The following is a 17,984-nucleotide window of genomic DNA, read 5'->3' as shown; positions in this document are numbered from 1 at the left end:
TCTTCTAATTTATTTTAAAAAATTATTTGGAGATTTTCTTTCTTCCGGATGTTTTCCTAAATCTCTTTTGGGAAAATATTAAAAATATGTAGATTCTCATTACTTCTTCATTAATGCATTTTAAGTTCTTAATTTTGTTTTTTTTTTTTTAATTATGGGAAATAAGTTTTAAAAAGACCAGCAGAGGTAATACAGCATTTTCTCTGATGAATTCAAATGTACTTTGTGGAAATGCCTAGCTTTAGCTTGAGAACCTAAATGGAAGGAGACAGCCTGTGTTATGTGAACACTCTCTCAAAGCTATCCAATCACAGAATGAAACCACCTGATGCTCAGTTTTGAGAAAATAGGAATATGATAGACTGTAAGTTTGTAAGTCAGTACTTGTTTCAGGAGTCCTAAGCAGTGAGGGGCTTTTGTTAAGGTAATTAGGCAAGGGACCAGCCCCAGATATTGATGGGAGGGGGGCATAAAATTAATTTCATAAACAAGAAGAGAGTCACTTTAGACTGTTGGAGAAAATCGTGTCTTTGCTTTGCCATAGTTTAAATCAGCTACTGAGCAGGAAGAAGGGCCTGATCTGAAAAGATTATTGGAGAGGAGGGGCGGGGGGGAAAGGAACATCTGTTCTTCACTTTTGAAAGTGTCATGGAATTTAAGTAGGAAATTAAATATAGGGATAAATTACTCAACTGGAAGACCAAGACTGTAGATAAGAGTCAACCATATAACCACCAGAAGGTGCTCCATGCACATAAATAACAGTGTGACAGGCCTCCTATCTGGTGGTTCTCCTGCCTGGAAGACAAGTGGCTGTAACTTGCCTAATGCCATTAACTGGTAGAAGCTGGGTGGTATGTTCCAGACGAACACATATTGGTCTTTTAAGTGATATGGCCTCTCTCTTTGTTTCTGCAGACACCGGAGCTCTGTCTGGTGGAGTCATAGTCTCTATTATCTTTGGAGTTCTCCTATTTATTGGTCTAATTGTGGGATTTGTCATGTTTCGGCAAAAGTAAGTATTGAATTTTGGTATTGAAAAAGGCATAGATGTAGGAATAGCTGAGCTATGGGAGCTTGAGAAAGGGAGGCCCGGATTTCTCACAGGATATTGTATAGGTAGAAGTTAGTTAGAGAAGAGAAACACCAGCATGCTGCAGCAAGATGGAAAGGGTCTCAGTAAATCATTTAGATTAGCAGGATTGGAGGGATTGATATTGTCAGATAATGTTTGCTGTTGGGAACAGAGGAATATGTTGTGATTTCACAGTTTTGTTATAATCCAGCAGTATCATATTGTGGTCATGACAGAGGAATAAAAACACTGTTATGGTACAATCATTTCTATAGCTGCTGACTAGTTGAGTGGTAATACATTATCCAGTAATTTCAAACCATTTTCTATATATATCATTACTGTTGGGGTCCTCTACCCATATACAGAATTCTACTTTCCTTCTCAATGTCTATAAGGCTGCTGTTGCTTGGTTTTAAGAAGATCAGATATTCTACTGAAAGTGTACAGAAAACATGAAATAAGTAGAAATTTGTCTGTAATGCAACACCAAACTCCCTGTATGAAAAAAAGCTCTATTTCTAAATGTTAATGGAGCTTCACATTTTATTGCCAGCTGTACTGTTCCAAGTAGGTGCAGTGTCTGGTCCCACTTTGCTCTGTGCTACCCTGAACTCTGTCCCTAACCAACTAGGGCAGACACCTTGGAAGTCTTGCTTTTCCCTTTGCTGACCATTTTATTTTCATGACTCTTTCTGATGTTCCAGGAGGGCTCGTCGGAGACACGCACGGCCAGATTACAATACTTCAGGCTTTGAGCGAGGTGAGGTTCAAAGGGGTAATAAAACCAGGAGGAAGCCTAGAATGTGTTGGAAGGAATGAAAAGAAACATTAGTTTGAAAGCAGACACTGGCATGGCTTTTCTGATGTAATGTGCCTCTTCCCAAAACAGTTCTACTCTTCAGTGTGGGTTTGGTAGATTTTTTCACTGCCATTTTCAGAAGCCCATGGATTCACTTCTGCTTTTGTTGTTATGCTTTAAAAAGGTTGTCCAAAGAGTTGACAGGTTAATTTGCTCTTTTGTTTCACTTTACCACAGAGAAGGTCTGGTTGAAACCCTATGTCGACCTGCAACCATATGATGACCCCAGCAGAGGGGTGCTGGAATTCACTAAGGAACTGGATGTCTCTTGCGTCACTATGGAGAATGTGATTGGAGAGGGTGAGTTACTTATTGCTCTCCCTGTCTTTCAGTTTTCCCACACTGTTGTTTTGCTGCCTATCCTCGAGTTCATCTGTGATGTTTTGCCTCTGGTTGTCTTCAGGGGAGTTTGGGGAGGTCTATCGTGGGTCCCTGCGACTCCCAGGGAAAGAACGTATTGTGGTTGCCATCAAGACTCTGAAGTCAACATATTCAGACTCACAGTGGTGGAACTTTCTGCGTGAAGCAACAATTATGGGGCAGTTCAATCACCCAAACATTGTGCGTCTGGAGGGAGTTGTCACCAAAAGTAAGTAAGAGTGTATGAGAGAGAGTCTTGGGATGAGAACAGAAACTGGCACATTTTTCAGGCCTTAGAGAGTTTGCTGTCAGAAAGGCTGTTCTGGGAGAAGACAGGCATTGTCATGTCAGAGAATAAGGAAAGGAGGAGAGGTATTGATTTCCAACAGAGTCCTGAGGCAGTGTTAGGAGAGATCTTCTAGGGTTGGTGAGTAGGTGAGAAGTCTGGATAGTGTGAGGGATGCTGCAGGGTCATATGTGCGATACAAGGGGGAGTACAAGATCATTGGGAGATGTGTAAGGAGAAGGGGCAGCCAGCTGTGCCAGTGGAGTGGAGGTGCTAGCTGGGGTTGGACATGGTTCTCTGTGTTGGGGATATGGAGAGCATTGAAAGACATGAGTAGAATTTGAAAATGGCTGAAACCCTCTTGTCTTCTTCAAGGGAGGCCAATGATGATCATCACTGAATATATGGAAAATGGAGCACTGGATACCTTCCTCCGGGTGAGAAAGTCCAATCTGTAATAGGCTTGTATACTGCCAGAACTTGCACTTGACCTGGATTTAGGGCCCTAAAATAAAACTGGAAATAAGATCCAGACATCCACTTACTCTCTGCTTACTGACATTTCCAGTGTCAGCAGCAGAAGCTTAATGCCATGCGGTTTGTTCAGTGACGAGAGTGGTGTCTTTGGTAGTTAAAATGCAACTGCTTAATGATGACTGGAGACCACTGCCAGTCCCTTAGTGAGAACCTGTTGGGGCCTCTGGGCTGCAGCACTGCCTTTCTGTTTGTTCACCACTATCCACTTTTGTATGTTGATAAGGTGAGTGACTAGAAACCAAGCGGATCAATGTCACTTCTCTCACTTCTTCTTCCATGCAGGAGAATGAGGAAAAATTTAGCCCTGTGCAGCTTGTGAGCATGCTACAGGGAATAGCCTCTGGCATGACCTACCTTTCAGAACACAATTACGTGCACCGGGATCTGGCTGCTCGCAACATCCTGGTAACACGCAGTCTCCAGTGCAAGGTGTCTGACTTCGGTCTCTCCCGAATTTTGGAGAACGATGCAGAGGGAACCTATGAAACCAAGGTAATGCAAACACAATCTTTCAGCCTTGTAAATTAACTGTAGGCTCTGAGGAAAACCTGTAGTAAAATTGCAAGTCATGGTGTGGATGGTTCAGAAGGTGGTGCTTTAGTCTCTGGAGTCCAGGTTGATTTTGTTTCCTAAGAAATTCAGAGGGACTGTGGTGTTAAAATGAGAAGCAAAATAAGACATCTGATCTCTTGGACTCGGTTACTAAATCTAGCTTTGAAGATAGCCTTGCTGTGATCAGAGTTTTGGACTAGAGTCATGTCCATGTCTCTTTCAATGAAAGTTCCAGTAATTCTAATGGCATGGTGTCCTTCAAAGCAGGGCTGTGACTGGTGTCAGGCTCTTACTCCCACAGCAGAGATTTTGTGTAGCATTCAACTGAACAGAGGGCTTAAATTCATTTACTTTCCAAGAATATTTCTCTCCTTTTGAGAAATTTCCCTGGGGTGGTTACATGTCACTTCAAATGAAGTGGGCTCAATCTCTGAACCACTTTTTAAGGTTCTTGCATGAAAACACTGGAGAAATACAACTCAAGGATACATGCTGGATACACTATGTTTCTGCTCTTCTACAGGGTGGTAAGATTCCTATCCGATGGACAGCCCCAGAGGCCATTGCTCATCGCATTTTCACCTCAGCCAGTGATGTCTGGAGCTTTGGAATCGTCATGTGGGAGGTGCTGTCATTTGGTGACAAGCCATATGGGCACATGACCAATCAAGAGGTAACAGACATTGAGTTCAAGAGCTGATTTAAAAAATAAATGAGGCATGTGGGAAAAAATTTTGTAGATCTACCTCAGCCTGCAGTCTTGAGTTTCTTTTGAACACATAACTACTGTGTTTCCTTCACTACTTAAAAGCAGTGCAACCAAGTCAAGGGCAATAAGTATTGTGGTATCAACAGCAAGAAGCCAAATTAAAGTGTGTTTAAATCAGCCATGGGATTTGGATCTGGGGATACTTTCTATTTGTTATGTTTTCTCCTTCCTCTAGCTCTGGTGCATTATGTCTAGTTTTACTCTAGGCTCAGCACATGCTGTTAAAATTATTCCTCAGAGTCTGTTTCCCCTTCTCTCACTGTGCCAGGACCATTGGTCCTCACTTTTCTTCACTTCTCAGGAACATGTCCTGAGTGGCAAATGGGAGCTAAACTAGTAAAGGACTGAAAATATATGCATATGCCACTTAAGCTTTTGTCATCGCTTAGCTGTTTTGATCCTGTGCTGTGCTGCCCAAACCCTGTGTCATACGTGTGTAATCTGCACCAACCCCTCCCTGGCTGCACATTGTGAAGTGGAGAATGGCTGCTCCCAGAGGTCTCTGGCTCCTCTTCTGCCCTCTCTGCTCTTGGCCAGATTTCTCTGTGTCCTCTGTGCAGGTGATGAAAAGCTTAGAGGACGGGTACCGGCTCCCCCCGCCTGTGGATTGCCCATCTATCCTCTATGAACTCATGAAGAGTTGCTGGTCACACGATCGGATGAGGCGGCCTCATTTTCAGGAGATCCGGGCACAGCTGCAACATTTCATATCAAGTCCCCAGCTCCTCCGGCCTGTTGCAGACTTTGATCCTAGGTAAGCGGGCAATCACCAGAGGAGGAGGAGGGATTAACTGGGATACTTCACCTCCCTGTCCCCAGCAGGAGGAGAGACAGTGAGAGCAATGCAGACTGGAAAGAGGTACCTTGAGTCCTCTGTATGCAGAAGATAGTGGTCATCTCTGTGTCCTGGTGACAGAGGGCAGAGCCATTGGCCTGCTCTGACCTAACTGTGCAGAGAGCAGATTAGTTGGCTCAGCCCTGGTGGAGGGTGCTTGCTTCCCCTTTGGTTACTGTCTCCCAGTGCTGTCCATTTCAGGTGGTTGCCTGGTTAACAAAGGGTTTCTGTGTCTCTAGGGTAACACTCCGTCTCCCTAGCTGCAGTGGATCTGATGGGATCCCCTACCGATCCATCCCCGAGTGGCTGGAATCCATTCGCATGAAGCGCTACATCTCCAACTTCCGCACTGCTGGCCTGGACACCATGGAGTCCATTCTGGAGCTCACTGCTGAGTAAGTGCAGGCCAGGCTCCCACAGGGCACCTCAGGCTGTGCTACAAGTAGCTGTGCTCATCCCTGTGCGAGCTCAACAGGCACTCATGTTTACTTGGAAGGCTTCTGTCCTTCCTTCTCCATGCAGTTAAATGGAAGTGGACTGGCTTCTTGCCCTAAAAGGGAAGAATCAGCCCAGAACTGGGAGCAGCCCAAACAGTGAGACTAATTCCCCAACTATCATGTCCTTGCTTGAGGTTCTTTCAGGGGTGTTCAGCTGCTCTGAACTCACATCAGACACAAACAGCAAGGTGAAAGAAAAGATGGCAAACAGATCTCTAACCTGACCGTCTCCCCACTCTTGTAGGACTTTGTAGAATAATTTCCTTGCCACAAACTCCATATAGGTTAGTGATATCCCCCCATTCCATCAGCCAGGCACTGTTGTGTCATAGAGCAAATCTTTCTGGGCTCCTCAGGAGGACTCAGAACACAGCTGTGTTATTTTGTCAGGGATGTTCAGCCAACTCCAAGCAGGGCAGTTACATGAAACAAATGAGCAGGCACAGACCTACTAAAGGGTTGAGACATGGCCCCTATCACAAAGCTGATTTAATCACAAGTCCTGATTTACTGGGAGCACAGGCCTAGCCACAAGGTAGAAGAGGCCAGTTGAGTGGGTGGGCAGAGGTAGCCACGGGGAGGGCAGGAGTTTCTTCCTCTAGAGAAAAGGTAAGTGCACTAGGAGGCACTGAGGAAAAGGAAGCTTTCTGAACTAATGCTTGATAACTATTTCTGCCCTTACTCACACCCTCGTCCCTAAGGAACAAGAATAGCAATTCATTTTTTTCTTTCTTTTCCCATTTCCTTCAGGGACTTGAAACAGATGGGAGTGTCACTTCCAGGACACCAGAAGAGGATCTTGTGCAGCATCCAAGGCTTTAAGGAATGATCAGTTGTTGCATTCTTAAGCTTGAAAAATGCCCATCCTTACCAGATATCACTTGGAATCATTCCTATGGCAATTGCTTCCAAATGAGTGACTGGACAAGCAAAGCAAAACAACCAAAACTGAAAAAGCTCATGAGGCAACACCACCTGCTCTCATTTCTGTTCCCCCTTGCTTTAGCTCTACAGCAGCCATCAGTACGTTTCAGAGCACTCGTCTTAGAAACTGTTCTCTGTTTTCTGCAGTCCACTTTGTGCAGCACTAAGTAGACCCTGTAGTCCTCATACTGGACTTTCAGACCCTCAGTATATCACATGGAATACAAAGTGGGTGGAGGGTGGTGGATACTGTTTTAAGATTGGAGATGAAGGTTCAAGATAGACTGGGACATTCAGCAAGCAGGCACAAGAATACAGACAGGTAGAGACAGGGCTCATTCACTCCTTGGCAGACCTTCCTTCTCACTTCAGCACCCTTCTGTCTTTCTTATTTTGCATCAGGAACAAACTATTCAGTCCTTCACAAGGCTTCTGGTAAGGCGTATATTTTTTAATGCAGCTATTGCTGTGAACACCACCCTGTGGTGTACTTCTTTCTTTGGAGGAGAAACTGGGAGTAGAAGCATACCCTGCTTTAACTTGTGTGATCACATCACCTCAGCATGTTGCTGTTTTGCACATGCACACTTCAGTGGGGAGATTTACATCTCTCCAAACTGCTTAATACTCTCTGTTTTGCCATGGACAGAAACCCTATACGTATCCATTTTTCTCTGCCCCTTTTTAAAAGAGCCAATAGTCATGTTTGGCTGGAGTAGGGTATTTGTAACAGAAAAATGTGTAGGTGGTCTGTCTTACTCCTTCTCTGTGGAGGAAATGTTATTATTTATCAGATCTCAAGACAGTTATAGTCTGTAAATAATATTTTGTAAATAAACTTGTGGCAGAGCAGGCTGTGTTGGAATTCTTTGGCTTATTTCAAATGTGATTGAGACCCTTAGCATACATATCATAAGTCCCAGCAGGGTCCTTACATCCATCTTTAGTTGTTTCAGCCAATGGTCTTTGTCCATTTAACTGCGGATGTAACATGGAAGTGTAATTGCATTAGGATTAAAGGATACCTTTGCAGCTGATCACTTCAGATTTTTTTCAACCCATTTACAGGCATATCTATCTAACATCCAAGTCCATTGTTTTACAGATCCTGTGATTATTCCTAAATCATAAATATTAGCAACTACTGCTGTGTTTGATGAAAGATATGTGAGTAGTACTTCTTTCTCCTGCAGATTAGACTGTCCAGGAGAAAGAAAAAATCTCACTGATGTTCCTAAGACTTTCTCCTACTCTGCAAGAGTAGCTACGTCAAGATTTATTTTTCAAGTCTAGGTTGGTGAAGGTGAGTGCTACACATTCAGCAATGTGACTTGCTAGAGATAACAATGTTTCCATAACTGTATCATACTCTAAATTCTTAAGGCTATAAATCAACACTGCTGCTTTCTGGGAAGGCCTTGCTTAACCACAGATGACAGGAGGGCTGAGAAGCAGAGATCCAAAGAACTGCAACCTGATGCAAGAAAGCTGGTTTCTATTCAACACAGACCATGGCTACTCAAGTCACTGTAACTATAGCAAGAGGGAGAGGTGAAAAGCAAAGCTCTGGAGTTTTTAGTGTATCAGTCTTAGCAATAGATATCTTTAACATGAAGTACAGGTAACCAGTAAAGTTGCTACCTGGCAGATACCCAAGCTAGCAGATAAGCCCTGATGAGGCTGACACAAGATCATGAGCTTGTGTCATGCACATGTAAACTTTGGCTTGTCACTGCAGGTGAAAGGGAAGTGGGAGTGGTTGATCCATCAGATATTTGTGCTGCCATACAGAGGGACCTTAATAGAGGGGAGCAATGAGAAGCGAGGAGATTCAGGAAGTTGAGCCAAGGGAAAAACAGAGCCTCATGACTGGGGAGGAATAGTCTCATGCACCAGTACAAGCTGGGGACTGGAAGGCAACTTTGCAGAAAAGGACTTGCAGTTAATTGTGAACAGAAAGTTGCACCTGAGCCCTTTAGCAAAAGAAGGCAACAGTACCTGAGCTGCATTTCAGCAAATGCATGACCAGTAACTGGTAGAAGGCAATTATTCCTCTTTATTTAAGCATTGGTCAAACACTTGAAGTGTTGTGTCCAATTTTGGGGTCTTCAGTACAAAGAAGGATATAAACTTAAGGGAGCAAGTCCAGTGAAAGGCCACTGTGGTTTTGAAGGTATTAGAGCATCTGACATAGAGGGAGAAGCTCAGAGAGCTGGAGGCTGTTCAGCCTCAAGAGGAGAATGTTTGGGTGGCTTTTATCATTGTGTATAAATACCTGATGGGAGTAAAAAAGGAGCCAGACATTCATCAGTGGTATCCAGTGAAAGAAGCAGCTGTGAGAACACATCAAAATACAGTACATTCCGTTTGAAGGCGAGAAAAACTTACAGTGAGAGTTGTTAACACTGGAACAGATTATCCAGGTCTCATCCTTTAAGGTATTAAAAAGCAACCTGCTGTGGTTGACCCTGCTCTGAGCATGGAGGTCCCCTCCAACTTCAAGTGTTAGGAGCTGCTGAATCAGCTGGCTTGGTAGAGAAAAGGCTGTTCAGTTCCATGTCCTCAGGGTACAACCAGTAGCAAGCCTGAGCATGTATTCCCAATAGGCACTCATGCACAGAAAATCCCCAAGTCTATAATGTGTGCACGTCTATAAATGCTGACACTGTACATGACTGGCCGGAGGCAGAGAGCACAGCAGACATGCAAGCACAGCACAAACAGCCTAATCCTCTTCCCAGCTCTGGATGATCAGGATGAACCTGTTAGAGGGAAACACATACATGTACACGATGGATCCCTCTAGTGCCCAAGACCAGCCATCCCACAGCTGGCTCCAAGCCCTGGAGCCTGAGCTGCTCTCCTCAGTTGCTGGCACCAGGATACACAAATCTTCAAGGCCTGAAGCCCTGCTGCAGTGGTGGGCATACAGATATGTGCACACACACACACCATGGAGCCCTCCAGGAATTAGCCTTAGACATTGGCTCTACCCAGCAGCTGTATCCAGGATTCCCTGGTCTCCCAGGGTCCTCACACACAGATGCAAACTCTTCTCTTTCCGCTGGTCTCCAGACCCACAAGTAGCTCCTGGAAGCTTGAGCAGCTCACTCACACACGTCTTCATAGCATTTAGCCAGACCCACAGCCATGCCATGTCCTGGCTCTCAAATCTCTTACCTTACTCACCAGCTACTCTGACTTGATTTTGCTGGCGATAACACAAGGACATACACAACCACATAATATGCATGCATTCAGGTCTGTCCAGGTGCTGGCATTCAGATCCACTTGCACTGAACAGATCCCATGCAGAGAACAACAAAAAAAAGCACTATTATGAAGACAGGACAGATCACACTGATGACACACAGGGCATGGCCAGACAAGTGTACTGTCTATGTGCAGCCACCTCCTTCTGTGCCTTTTTCCTGTCAGTCTTTCCTCATGGCACTTCCCATCCTTGATCACTCCTGTTTCCTGCCTTTGATCTCCCCCCTATATGTCCCATACCCCTCAGAGGGGAAACCTCCCTTTAACCCACGAGGTAATCCCTTCCCCTTGACTCCACTGGATAGGTCTCCTACCCAGACGCCAAGGCTACGGTCCTCCGATAGTTCTGGGAGGAGCAGAATTAGTGATTCCCTGCCTCAGCATTGCTCTTCCCTGCACTCCTTGGGTGTTTGTGGGCACAACCTTTTAATAATATGGTCTAGAAACAACCTCTTACAACAATGCCTACAAACTAGCAACAGCTACAGTAAGAAAAATAAATGGATGATTTATTCTCTACTCATTCTATAGAAAACCTCAAGACATTCACTGGATCAATTTGCAAGGAGTCGGTAAAGATTTTCCCCAAACTGGCAAGAGATCAAGAGTAGGTTTCAGGTCTCTGAAGTGTAGAAACATTGGTGCTTACAACAAAGAGGAGTTTCGCCTTCAGTGTCCATCACAATACCACGCTTAGAACCATAACAAACACTTTCTGAGAAGCAATAGTTAGGGGCAAAGCAAATAAAATGTGCACTTTTATTACAATCCACTTCCATCTCATTGGAATACCCACCTCTGAGTGATAAGTGAAGCAGACTACAATACTGCTGTACTGAACTGCAGTCTTGCACTGTTTTAAATGAGAGCTACTCTTTGGGCACAGAAAAATAGAAGTCTGGAAAGGAGATCAAGAGGTGGAGAGAGAAAGGCCATGTTCAGATTCCTAATCTCTGAAGGCTGGGTGGAATAGCCTTATATACATTTGGCAATGTATAAAAAAATCTGTACAAAGGCAATTCTACTGCCATAGACAGCAACTCTCATGGGTGGATGAACAAGCACATCAGACACAGGTTAATGGAAAAAACCCACACATTTTATTGAATGCAAACAGTGGTTGGACAGTGTTGTTTTTCAAAAGGTTTGTTCAGTTTGAGACAGTTTCTAGTCCAGGAAATGGGGCTCGGTGCATTAATGCTCAGAGCCAAACAGTACATTGCAATTACACTGTGGCTTCCACTGACAGCAGTGAAAGAAACTCTACTGGAACAGGAGACATTCCTCAGTCTGTTGAATCCTCATCCACGCACCGAGACGCCTCCTCACCATGTGCTGCCCGTCCTTCTGACGGTCTTTATTTGTAAACATGCATTCTTTGGACTGCTTTGCTACTCTGGTTCCCAGCCTGGCTGTCCAGAAACCATACTGGGAAACAATTCATTTTGGGAAGGGGAAGATTTCTTATTTTTAAAAAGCTTCCAAACTCAGAAACAGAGTAGTATTTCAAACACTGCCAGTTTAATCTGGCCAAGGAAAAAAAGACAAGACAGTTAATCAGTAAAATCCATTAGAGACAGAAAAGCTATAGCAGGTTAGCTTTTTCCAGCAACAGTAACAGATTCCCACTACTTTATGCCTCCACACTCTAACCCAGGTGAGGGAGCAGGCAGAGGAAGACATCTGATAATGAGGTGTCACAAAATACAGAAGACAGAAGTGGTGCCGAGATGCAGGCTTCCACCTTCTCAAGTCAAATCATCATTCTTGGCTCCATAGAACTGAAGAATGCTCTCAGCCCTTCCCAGCACCTACCACCAGGCCCTTCTTGCTTCTTCCACCAGGCGGTGGTGGAGGTCTGATCTTTCTCCTCCAGAGTCTTGAGGGAACAGCGATTGTGCACTCAACCTTGATCACAGCCCCCAGCCTGGAATATACTGTGGCCAGGAAGCAGTGACAGGAGAAGAGGTCCTTTCTTGGTGGGTGTGCAGAGTGAAGTCTAGGAGCAGTGAATCCTACATGAGTGAAAACTGTGCTGGCATAGTCTCCATTGGTAGCAGTCTGCCTTGTCAGGCAGAGGGGTAGGACAATTGCAGAGGGGAGGAGTACTGAGTGTGGGGGTCTCAAGGGAATGCCCCCTCCGAGCTCCTCAGCGCGCTGTTTTTGCACGGACAGTGTGACACTTGATACACAGCACGTGCCCATCCAGAGGAAAGCACCCATTCTCATCTGCTTCAATGGACAAGGGCTTCCCACAGTCCTAAACAGGAAGACGGAGCTCAGTGATAGCCAAGAACAAGGTGAAGGCATTCAAGGATGTAAGAAATGCCCTACAGGGTCAGGATAATTGCTCACAGCCCACTGCTCTGTCCCAAATGGTACTAATGGGAGATGCTCTTTTGAGGGGAGAGAAGTACCAGCAAGTTCCCCTCCTACATACAGCTAATGTATTGCGGTGTTAGAGAATGCAATAACCCTGCACAGTCCCTGTGTTCATGCCGGTGAATGTCTAGTCTTTTTCTGATCATGCTTCAAAAAACACTCCATATTCATTCAAAATAACTTCAGTGTTTGGTCAGCCTAGACAACAAAGATGCCCAGGTGCTGGTGATAGCACAGGAGGCAGGGGAGGAGTGGGGTCACCAGGCTTACCTCACACTTGTAACATTTCATGTGGAAATTTTTCTCCAATGCAACAACACGCACTGTCTCATCCTTTCCAGGCTCTGGCATGATAGGTTCACTACAGACTGAGCAGCGTGGAGCATACTTCCTGCAACACAGAACCATGGAGGAGACCATGACCACCGTGGTGAAATTCAAAGCAGACTTCTCAGTGCTGTTCAATGGCATTAGCAGCAGAGGAATAATAAATGTTTAGGTGGAAAGACATCTTCGTACTTTGCTGACTCATTTTTAACTTCACGTCTGACAGGCAACATGGGCAACACAACCCTATACTACAGCAGAAAGAAGCAGGTGTGAGGGAATCTGCCCTCTCTCATACCCCACATGCACGTGCTCTCTCCATACCTGTGGTAGTCATCCACACAGTGAGGCTGGTTGGACTGGTCCACAATAAAAGAGGTCCCCTCCAGGGGGGTATGGCACATCACGCAGGTGAAGCACTGGGGATGGTATGAGTTACCAGTGGCCTTCAGCATCCGGTCTGTGATGGTCTGCTTGCAGACACTGCACTTTTCCAAGGTGCTCTGAGCACAAAGAAAACAAGTAAGACACATGAATCCAATCTCTCACTCCTGGGAGGCTACACCACAGAAAGCAAAGATGGAAGGAGGAAGGGGAAAGCAAGAAACAACCACAGTGAGCTCAGTTCTCTCCAGCAGCTTTCATCCCAGCGACTCACAGCATAGCAGTCCTCGCAGAAGGGCTTCTCATCCACATTGTAGAACTGCTGCCCCTGCAGCTGCTTCTCACATTTGAAGCAAGTGAAGCATTCCACGTGGAAGAGGCGATCCAGGGCCCTCACAGCTGGCTGGGTTCGTGACAGAGGCTTCCGGCAGAAGCCACAGAGCTCTGTCAATGGAAGAGGAAAGGGATCAGGAGAAATGAGAACCCATCACAGTCTTAATCCTACTGCTGTCCATTGAAGGCACGCACCAGAAGTTGCAGCCTCTGCTGGGGGTGGATGCTCCATATCCTTCATTAGTTTCTGGGTCAATTTCTCCAGCTCTTCTACCTCCTTCATTGTCAGACAGGAATTCCCCTTAGGTGGATCTGCACTGGAACCTGTGGGTCTATGCTGCAGGAAGAGGAAATATTAAATCCCAAAAGACAGACTCCCTCCCACCTTGTCCCTAATTAACCTATTTCTCTAGACTTTACAGGTCCTCTCTGTTCATCTCCGGGAACAATCTGCCATCCACTGTGCTTGATTCTTTCTGCTTTTGCATGGAGTCCTACCCCTCTGCACTACAATCTCTATAGTTACATCTCTCTTTCCAGTGGGTAACAGCCTCCCATAGCCTGGGGCAGATCCACCCTCATCCTCCCAATTTCACTCCTGGTGTGCCTGTCCAAAGACACCAGTCCCAGGGCTCTTTCCCTTACCGTGTCTCTTGCAGCAACAGGTTGTTCTGTTGGGCGTGGCTTCTCCTGCACTTGGGGTCTTTCCTTCTGCTGGGCATAGCTGAAATTGGGGGGCTGTGGTCGAGAGGAGAGGCCTGAAGGTGAAGGGGCTGTGAACTGAGTCTGAAGGGAGGTAGGGTATCTTGTAGAATTTGAGGGAGCCATTGGAACATTGTCACCTGATTTGGACACAGACTTAGGAGAGCTAGCAACAGGAGACGGGGTGAATTTAGGGGTAGGCTGAGCAGAAGGGAGAGAGGGAGGTGGAGGAACTGGTGCTTGAGGCTCCTTGCGTTGCTGTGGGGCTGCCCATGGGGTTGGGGTGGGGTTCAAATCCACGCCAGGGGGCTTGAAAGATGAGCTTCCACTTGGCTTTGGTGTGAACTTGGAAGGAAAGGAATGAGGAGTATCTTTGGGTGCAGATGGTATTTCCACAGGGGCTTTTGGGGCCAATGGCTTCTCCAGAGAACCTGTGGATCCTGGAGTTATCTGTAAAGAGAAGCAGCAGAGAGAAAACAGGCAGTTATCAACAAAGTGGAATAGAAAATATGCCATCTATAGCAGCGAATCAGCAGCTATCCCAGACCCAGAACGCAAGGGGTTTCCACACTGTGACATATGTAGCAGTACTGACAAGTTGCAAGAGCCATGTTTTCCAGTCCTTCACCAACACTTCCATGCTATGGTTTATCCACATATTTTAATCTTCAGTAGCACCTTTCTCACTACCTCTGTTCAGCAAACCAGTCACCTCATCTAACACCTGCAACACTCGGGATTTGAAGGGGTCATTCTTCTCCATGTCATCCAGCATTACAGAGAGCGAGTCAATCTCAAGATCAACGCTGCTCATCTTGCCACGTCCCTACATGGCCATCCATGAGGAAAAAAGCAGCAGAGCATGTTACATGACCAGCCACAGAAATGGGTGTATTATTCCCTTACAATAGCATATTTTGATACTTTGGACTGTACAGATCTGCTCCTTGCTTTGAATGGATAAAAAGCTGGTGAGGATGAACAGGACACAGTCTCAAAGGTCTACAAACAGTGGGAAAATGCACAGCCCAAGGAAGCTCTCAGATTTAGGTGGGAAAAGACATCTGGGTCATTCTGTAGTCCAACACTCTGCTCACAGCAGGGCTAATTCTCAAGCAACACCAGGCTGCTCCAGGCCTCCTGCAGATGACTTCACAATATTCCCAATGCTGCAGGTTCCCCAGTCTTTCTAGGCACACGTGCCGGCAATGAGCCGCCCTTGGAGTGGAACAGGGTTTTCTTCTGTCCAAGAGGAATTTCCCTTGCCACAACTTCTCTCCATTGTCTCTTGCGCTGTGCCTGAGTAAGAAGAATCTGTCTTCTCTCCAGCCCTCCTTTAGGTATTGCAGACTACAGTCAGACCCCTGCATTGGCAGCCTCTTCTGCTCCAACCCCCAAAGGCTGCTGTGACCTTTCACTGGATGGCATCTCATTCAGTATTCCAGAAGAGTTATTATACTGTAGAGCCCCACTAGCACAGAAGGGAGGACTGTCCTTGTCCTTCTCTCCCAGGTGCAGCCCAGCATGTGGTTGGCTTTTACTGCCACAAGGGCGCATTGCTGGCTCGCATTCAACCCTCTGTCCACCGGGAACCCTGGGTCCTTCCCCACAGAGCTGCAGCCCAGCCAGCTGACCCTAATCTGTGCTGGTCCACCGGCTGGTAGCACTTCCTGCTTTCCCAGGCTCTCAGGGCTTCCCACTACTGAGTTCAGAGAGTAGTGAGACGCTGTCCCAACTCAGCATCACACACAAACCACACTTCCTTGGACCTCACTCACCTGTGGGGCAGGAACCTTGCTCACAGGTCCTTCGTCAAACATTGGTGGAGGAGGAGGAGGTGGAGAAGGAGGAGAAGGAAAAGCTTCGTCTGGGGCTGGTGGAAAAGGTTCTTCAAAGGGTGGTGGGGGTGGTGGAAATGCACAGTTTGAGGAGAAGCTTGCATCCTCCCCAGGTGGAGGAGGAGGTGGCAGCGGCAGGTCTATGGGGAAGAATGAGAATAAAAGTGACTTCAGCTCATTTCTTACTCCTAGCCAGGAGGGTTCTTGAAGGTATTGCAGCAAGCAGGATCATAGAATCAGAATGGTTTGGGATGGAAGAGACCTTAAAGAGTATCCAGTTTGAACCTCTCCGCTATGGGCAAGGATGCCACTCACTACATCAGGATGCCGAGGGCCCCATCCACTGTCAGCTTGAGCACTTCCAGAAATGGGGCATCCACCTCTCTGGGCAACCTGCTCCAGTGCCTCGCCACCCTCTGAGTAAAGAATTTCTTCCTGATATCTAATCTAAACCAGTCCTCTTTCAGTTTAAAACCCTTGTCCTTTTACTATCTGCACACAGAAAATCTCCACCTCCCTCTTTTTTATAACCCCCTTAAGATAGTAGGCCACAATGAGTTCTCCCCAGAGCTTTCTCTTCTCTGGGCTGACAAACCTCAGCTCTCTCAGCCTGTCTTCCTAAAAGAGGCGCTCCCACCCTTGGATCATCTTCGTGGTCTCCTCTGGAGTCACTCCAAGAAGTCCACATCCTTCTTGTACTGAGGACCCCAGAGCCAGATGCAGCATTCCAGGTGGGGTCTCACAAAAGTGGAGCAGAGGCAGAATCCCTCTCCCACCTGCTGGTCACACCCCTTTTGATGCAGCTCAGGATTCCATCAGCCTTCTGGACACATTGGTTTCATTGTACTCCCGGGACCTCAGCACCCATCAAGGAAAACTGAATTCCAGAGGCTGTTTTTCAGCTTGTCCAAAGCTTTCCATAATCATTTAATTTTTCCTCAGTAGCTGCTGCTATTAATCACTGGGCAGAGCTATATATTTGGGAAACATACCTCGCTATGCTCTCACTCCTTGTCTCATTCCTTGGTCCTCAGCATACCCTTCTCTTGCCACTAACTGGCTCAGATTACTGAACACAGGGTAGCATACATGGAATGCCAGTGGACAACCCAGGACCTTGGAGAGCTTGTGTTTTCACATGAAAATAAGCTGGCATCTCACAGCAGCATAGTAAGCACTACAAGAAACAAGTGGGGAAAAAAACCCAAGCTGGACCAATTACCCCTTATGTGTATGAGGAATCTTTGAAACACCTTTGTTTTTCTGGGGGGGTGGGGGGTGTAAAACCAGCTTTGATTTTTGAGGCTAGTATGTCTTCACACCCAATCTACATCATGACACGAGAAATTTTCCAAAACCCTTTTAAGCAGGTTGAAAGGCACCAGAGCACATCAGTCTTCTAGAAAACCCCATTGCTTCCACCTACTGATATTTGCCAAAGATGCAGGACAAGCAAAACCAACCATTTTCTACTACAACACGGACAAATAAATGTGAATCCTCTTCCTTTCACCATGTAGGGAAGAAAGCATCCTCGTATCAACCACACAGCAAAGAACATCGAAGATGAGGAGATGTAACTTCCACATGCCCTCTCCCAGACACCCACCTCTCTTCCCAGCTAGCCCCAATGAACAGTAGGGTGAAAGACCAAACTTTTCACTGCAGCTACTCCAAGCGCAACTTTTAACAGCAGTAATCAAATAGTCGCATCTTTATATCCAGCTGTTGTCAACAGGCTTTATAAGGACTTCTCATCTGTAACCTAAGGGAGACGATACTGCCCTTTTAGAAAACGACAGGCAAAAGCTTATTAGCCTGTGGAATGCATAAACTGCCCTGGTATGCAACACCTCTTCCAAACAAACCTTCTTGTGCTGCAGAAATTCTGGTGGGGTGAGGGAGCAATACTATGTATTTTTTTTTCTTTGAAATTACAGTTTGGGATCAAGCTTGTACATGCTTGCCTTTGGGTTTATTGAAACCATAAGAAACAAAGCCCTGATCTGTTGTCACATTGTTTCAGATGCACTAAAAGCCTGTTTTAT

General features: G+C 46.0%; 2 protein-coding genes and 1 long non-coding RNA gene across 16 annotated transcripts in view; 1 reads left to right on the top strand and 2 right to left on the bottom strand.

The window, feature by feature from the left end:
• EPHA1 (EPH receptor A1) overlaps positions 1-7,549 on the top strand; it is a 34,339-nt gene extending 26,790 nt beyond the window's left edge. For all 6 annotated transcript variants that reach the window (XM_068182799.1, XM_068182797.1, XM_068182800.1 and 3 more), the window contains 10 exons: positions 919-1,015; positions 1,783-1,838; positions 2,115-2,237; positions 2,341-2,526; positions 2,959-3,020; positions 3,403-3,612; positions 4,196-4,345; positions 5,002-5,195; positions 5,516-5,671; positions 6,524-7,549. In XM_068182799.1, the coding sequence (XP_068038900.1) occupies positions 919-1,015; positions 1,783-1,838; positions 2,115-2,237; positions 2,341-2,526; positions 2,959-3,020; positions 3,403-3,612; positions 4,196-4,345; positions 5,002-5,195; positions 5,516-5,671; positions 6,524-6,602 (1,313 nt within the window). In that variant the 3' untranslated portion in view covers positions 6,603-7,549. The remainder of the gene's footprint in view (positions 1-918; positions 1,016-1,782; positions 1,839-2,114; positions 2,238-2,340; positions 2,527-2,958; positions 3,021-3,402; positions 3,613-4,195; positions 4,346-5,001; positions 5,196-5,515; positions 5,672-6,523) is intronic.
• Positions 133-3,601, bottom strand: LOC137469802 (uncharacterized). Its single transcript, XR_010996681.1, has 2 exons — positions 3,475-3,601; positions 133-1,874 (listed from the first exon to the last, which is right to left on the bottom strand). It is a non-coding gene; the product is annotated as an uncharacterized lncRNA (long non-coding RNA).
• Positions 7,550-11,457: 3,908 nt separating the features above from the next.
• The window catches only part of ZYX (zyxin), a 28,352-nt gene continuing 21,825 nt past the window's right edge, over positions 11,458-17,984 (bottom strand). For 7 of the 9 annotated variants that reach the window (XM_068182867.1, XM_068182866.1, XM_068182861.1 and 4 more), the window contains 8 exons: positions 15,877-16,076; positions 14,832-14,924; positions 14,042-14,548; positions 13,592-13,733; positions 13,338-13,507; positions 13,004-13,182; positions 12,623-12,743; positions 11,458-12,230 (listed from right to left, as the gene is read on the bottom strand). In XM_068182867.1, coding sequence (XP_068038968.1) covers positions 12,120-12,230; positions 12,623-12,743; positions 13,004-13,182; positions 13,338-13,507; positions 13,592-13,733; positions 14,042-14,548; positions 14,832-14,924; positions 15,877-16,076 — 1,523 coding nt within the window. In that variant the 3' untranslated portion in view covers positions 11,458-12,119. The remainder of the gene's footprint in view (positions 12,231-12,622; positions 12,744-13,003; positions 13,183-13,337; positions 13,508-13,591; positions 13,734-14,041; positions 14,549-14,831; positions 14,925-15,876; positions 16,077-17,984) is intronic. The other 2 variants (XM_068182863.1, XM_068182868.1) reach the window with 1 other exon arrangement.

Source organism: Anomalospiza imberbis, chromosome 2 (assembly GCF_031753505.1).
Source record: "Anomalospiza imberbis isolate Cuckoo-Finch-1a 21T00152 chromosome 2, ASM3175350v1, whole genome shotgun sequence".
Classification (NCBI taxonomy): Eukaryota; Metazoa; Chordata; class Aves; order Passeriformes; family Viduidae; genus Anomalospiza; species Anomalospiza imberbis.
The sequence above is the reverse complement of the archived record's forward strand: the minus strand, read 5'-3'. Positions and strand labels throughout refer to the sequence as shown.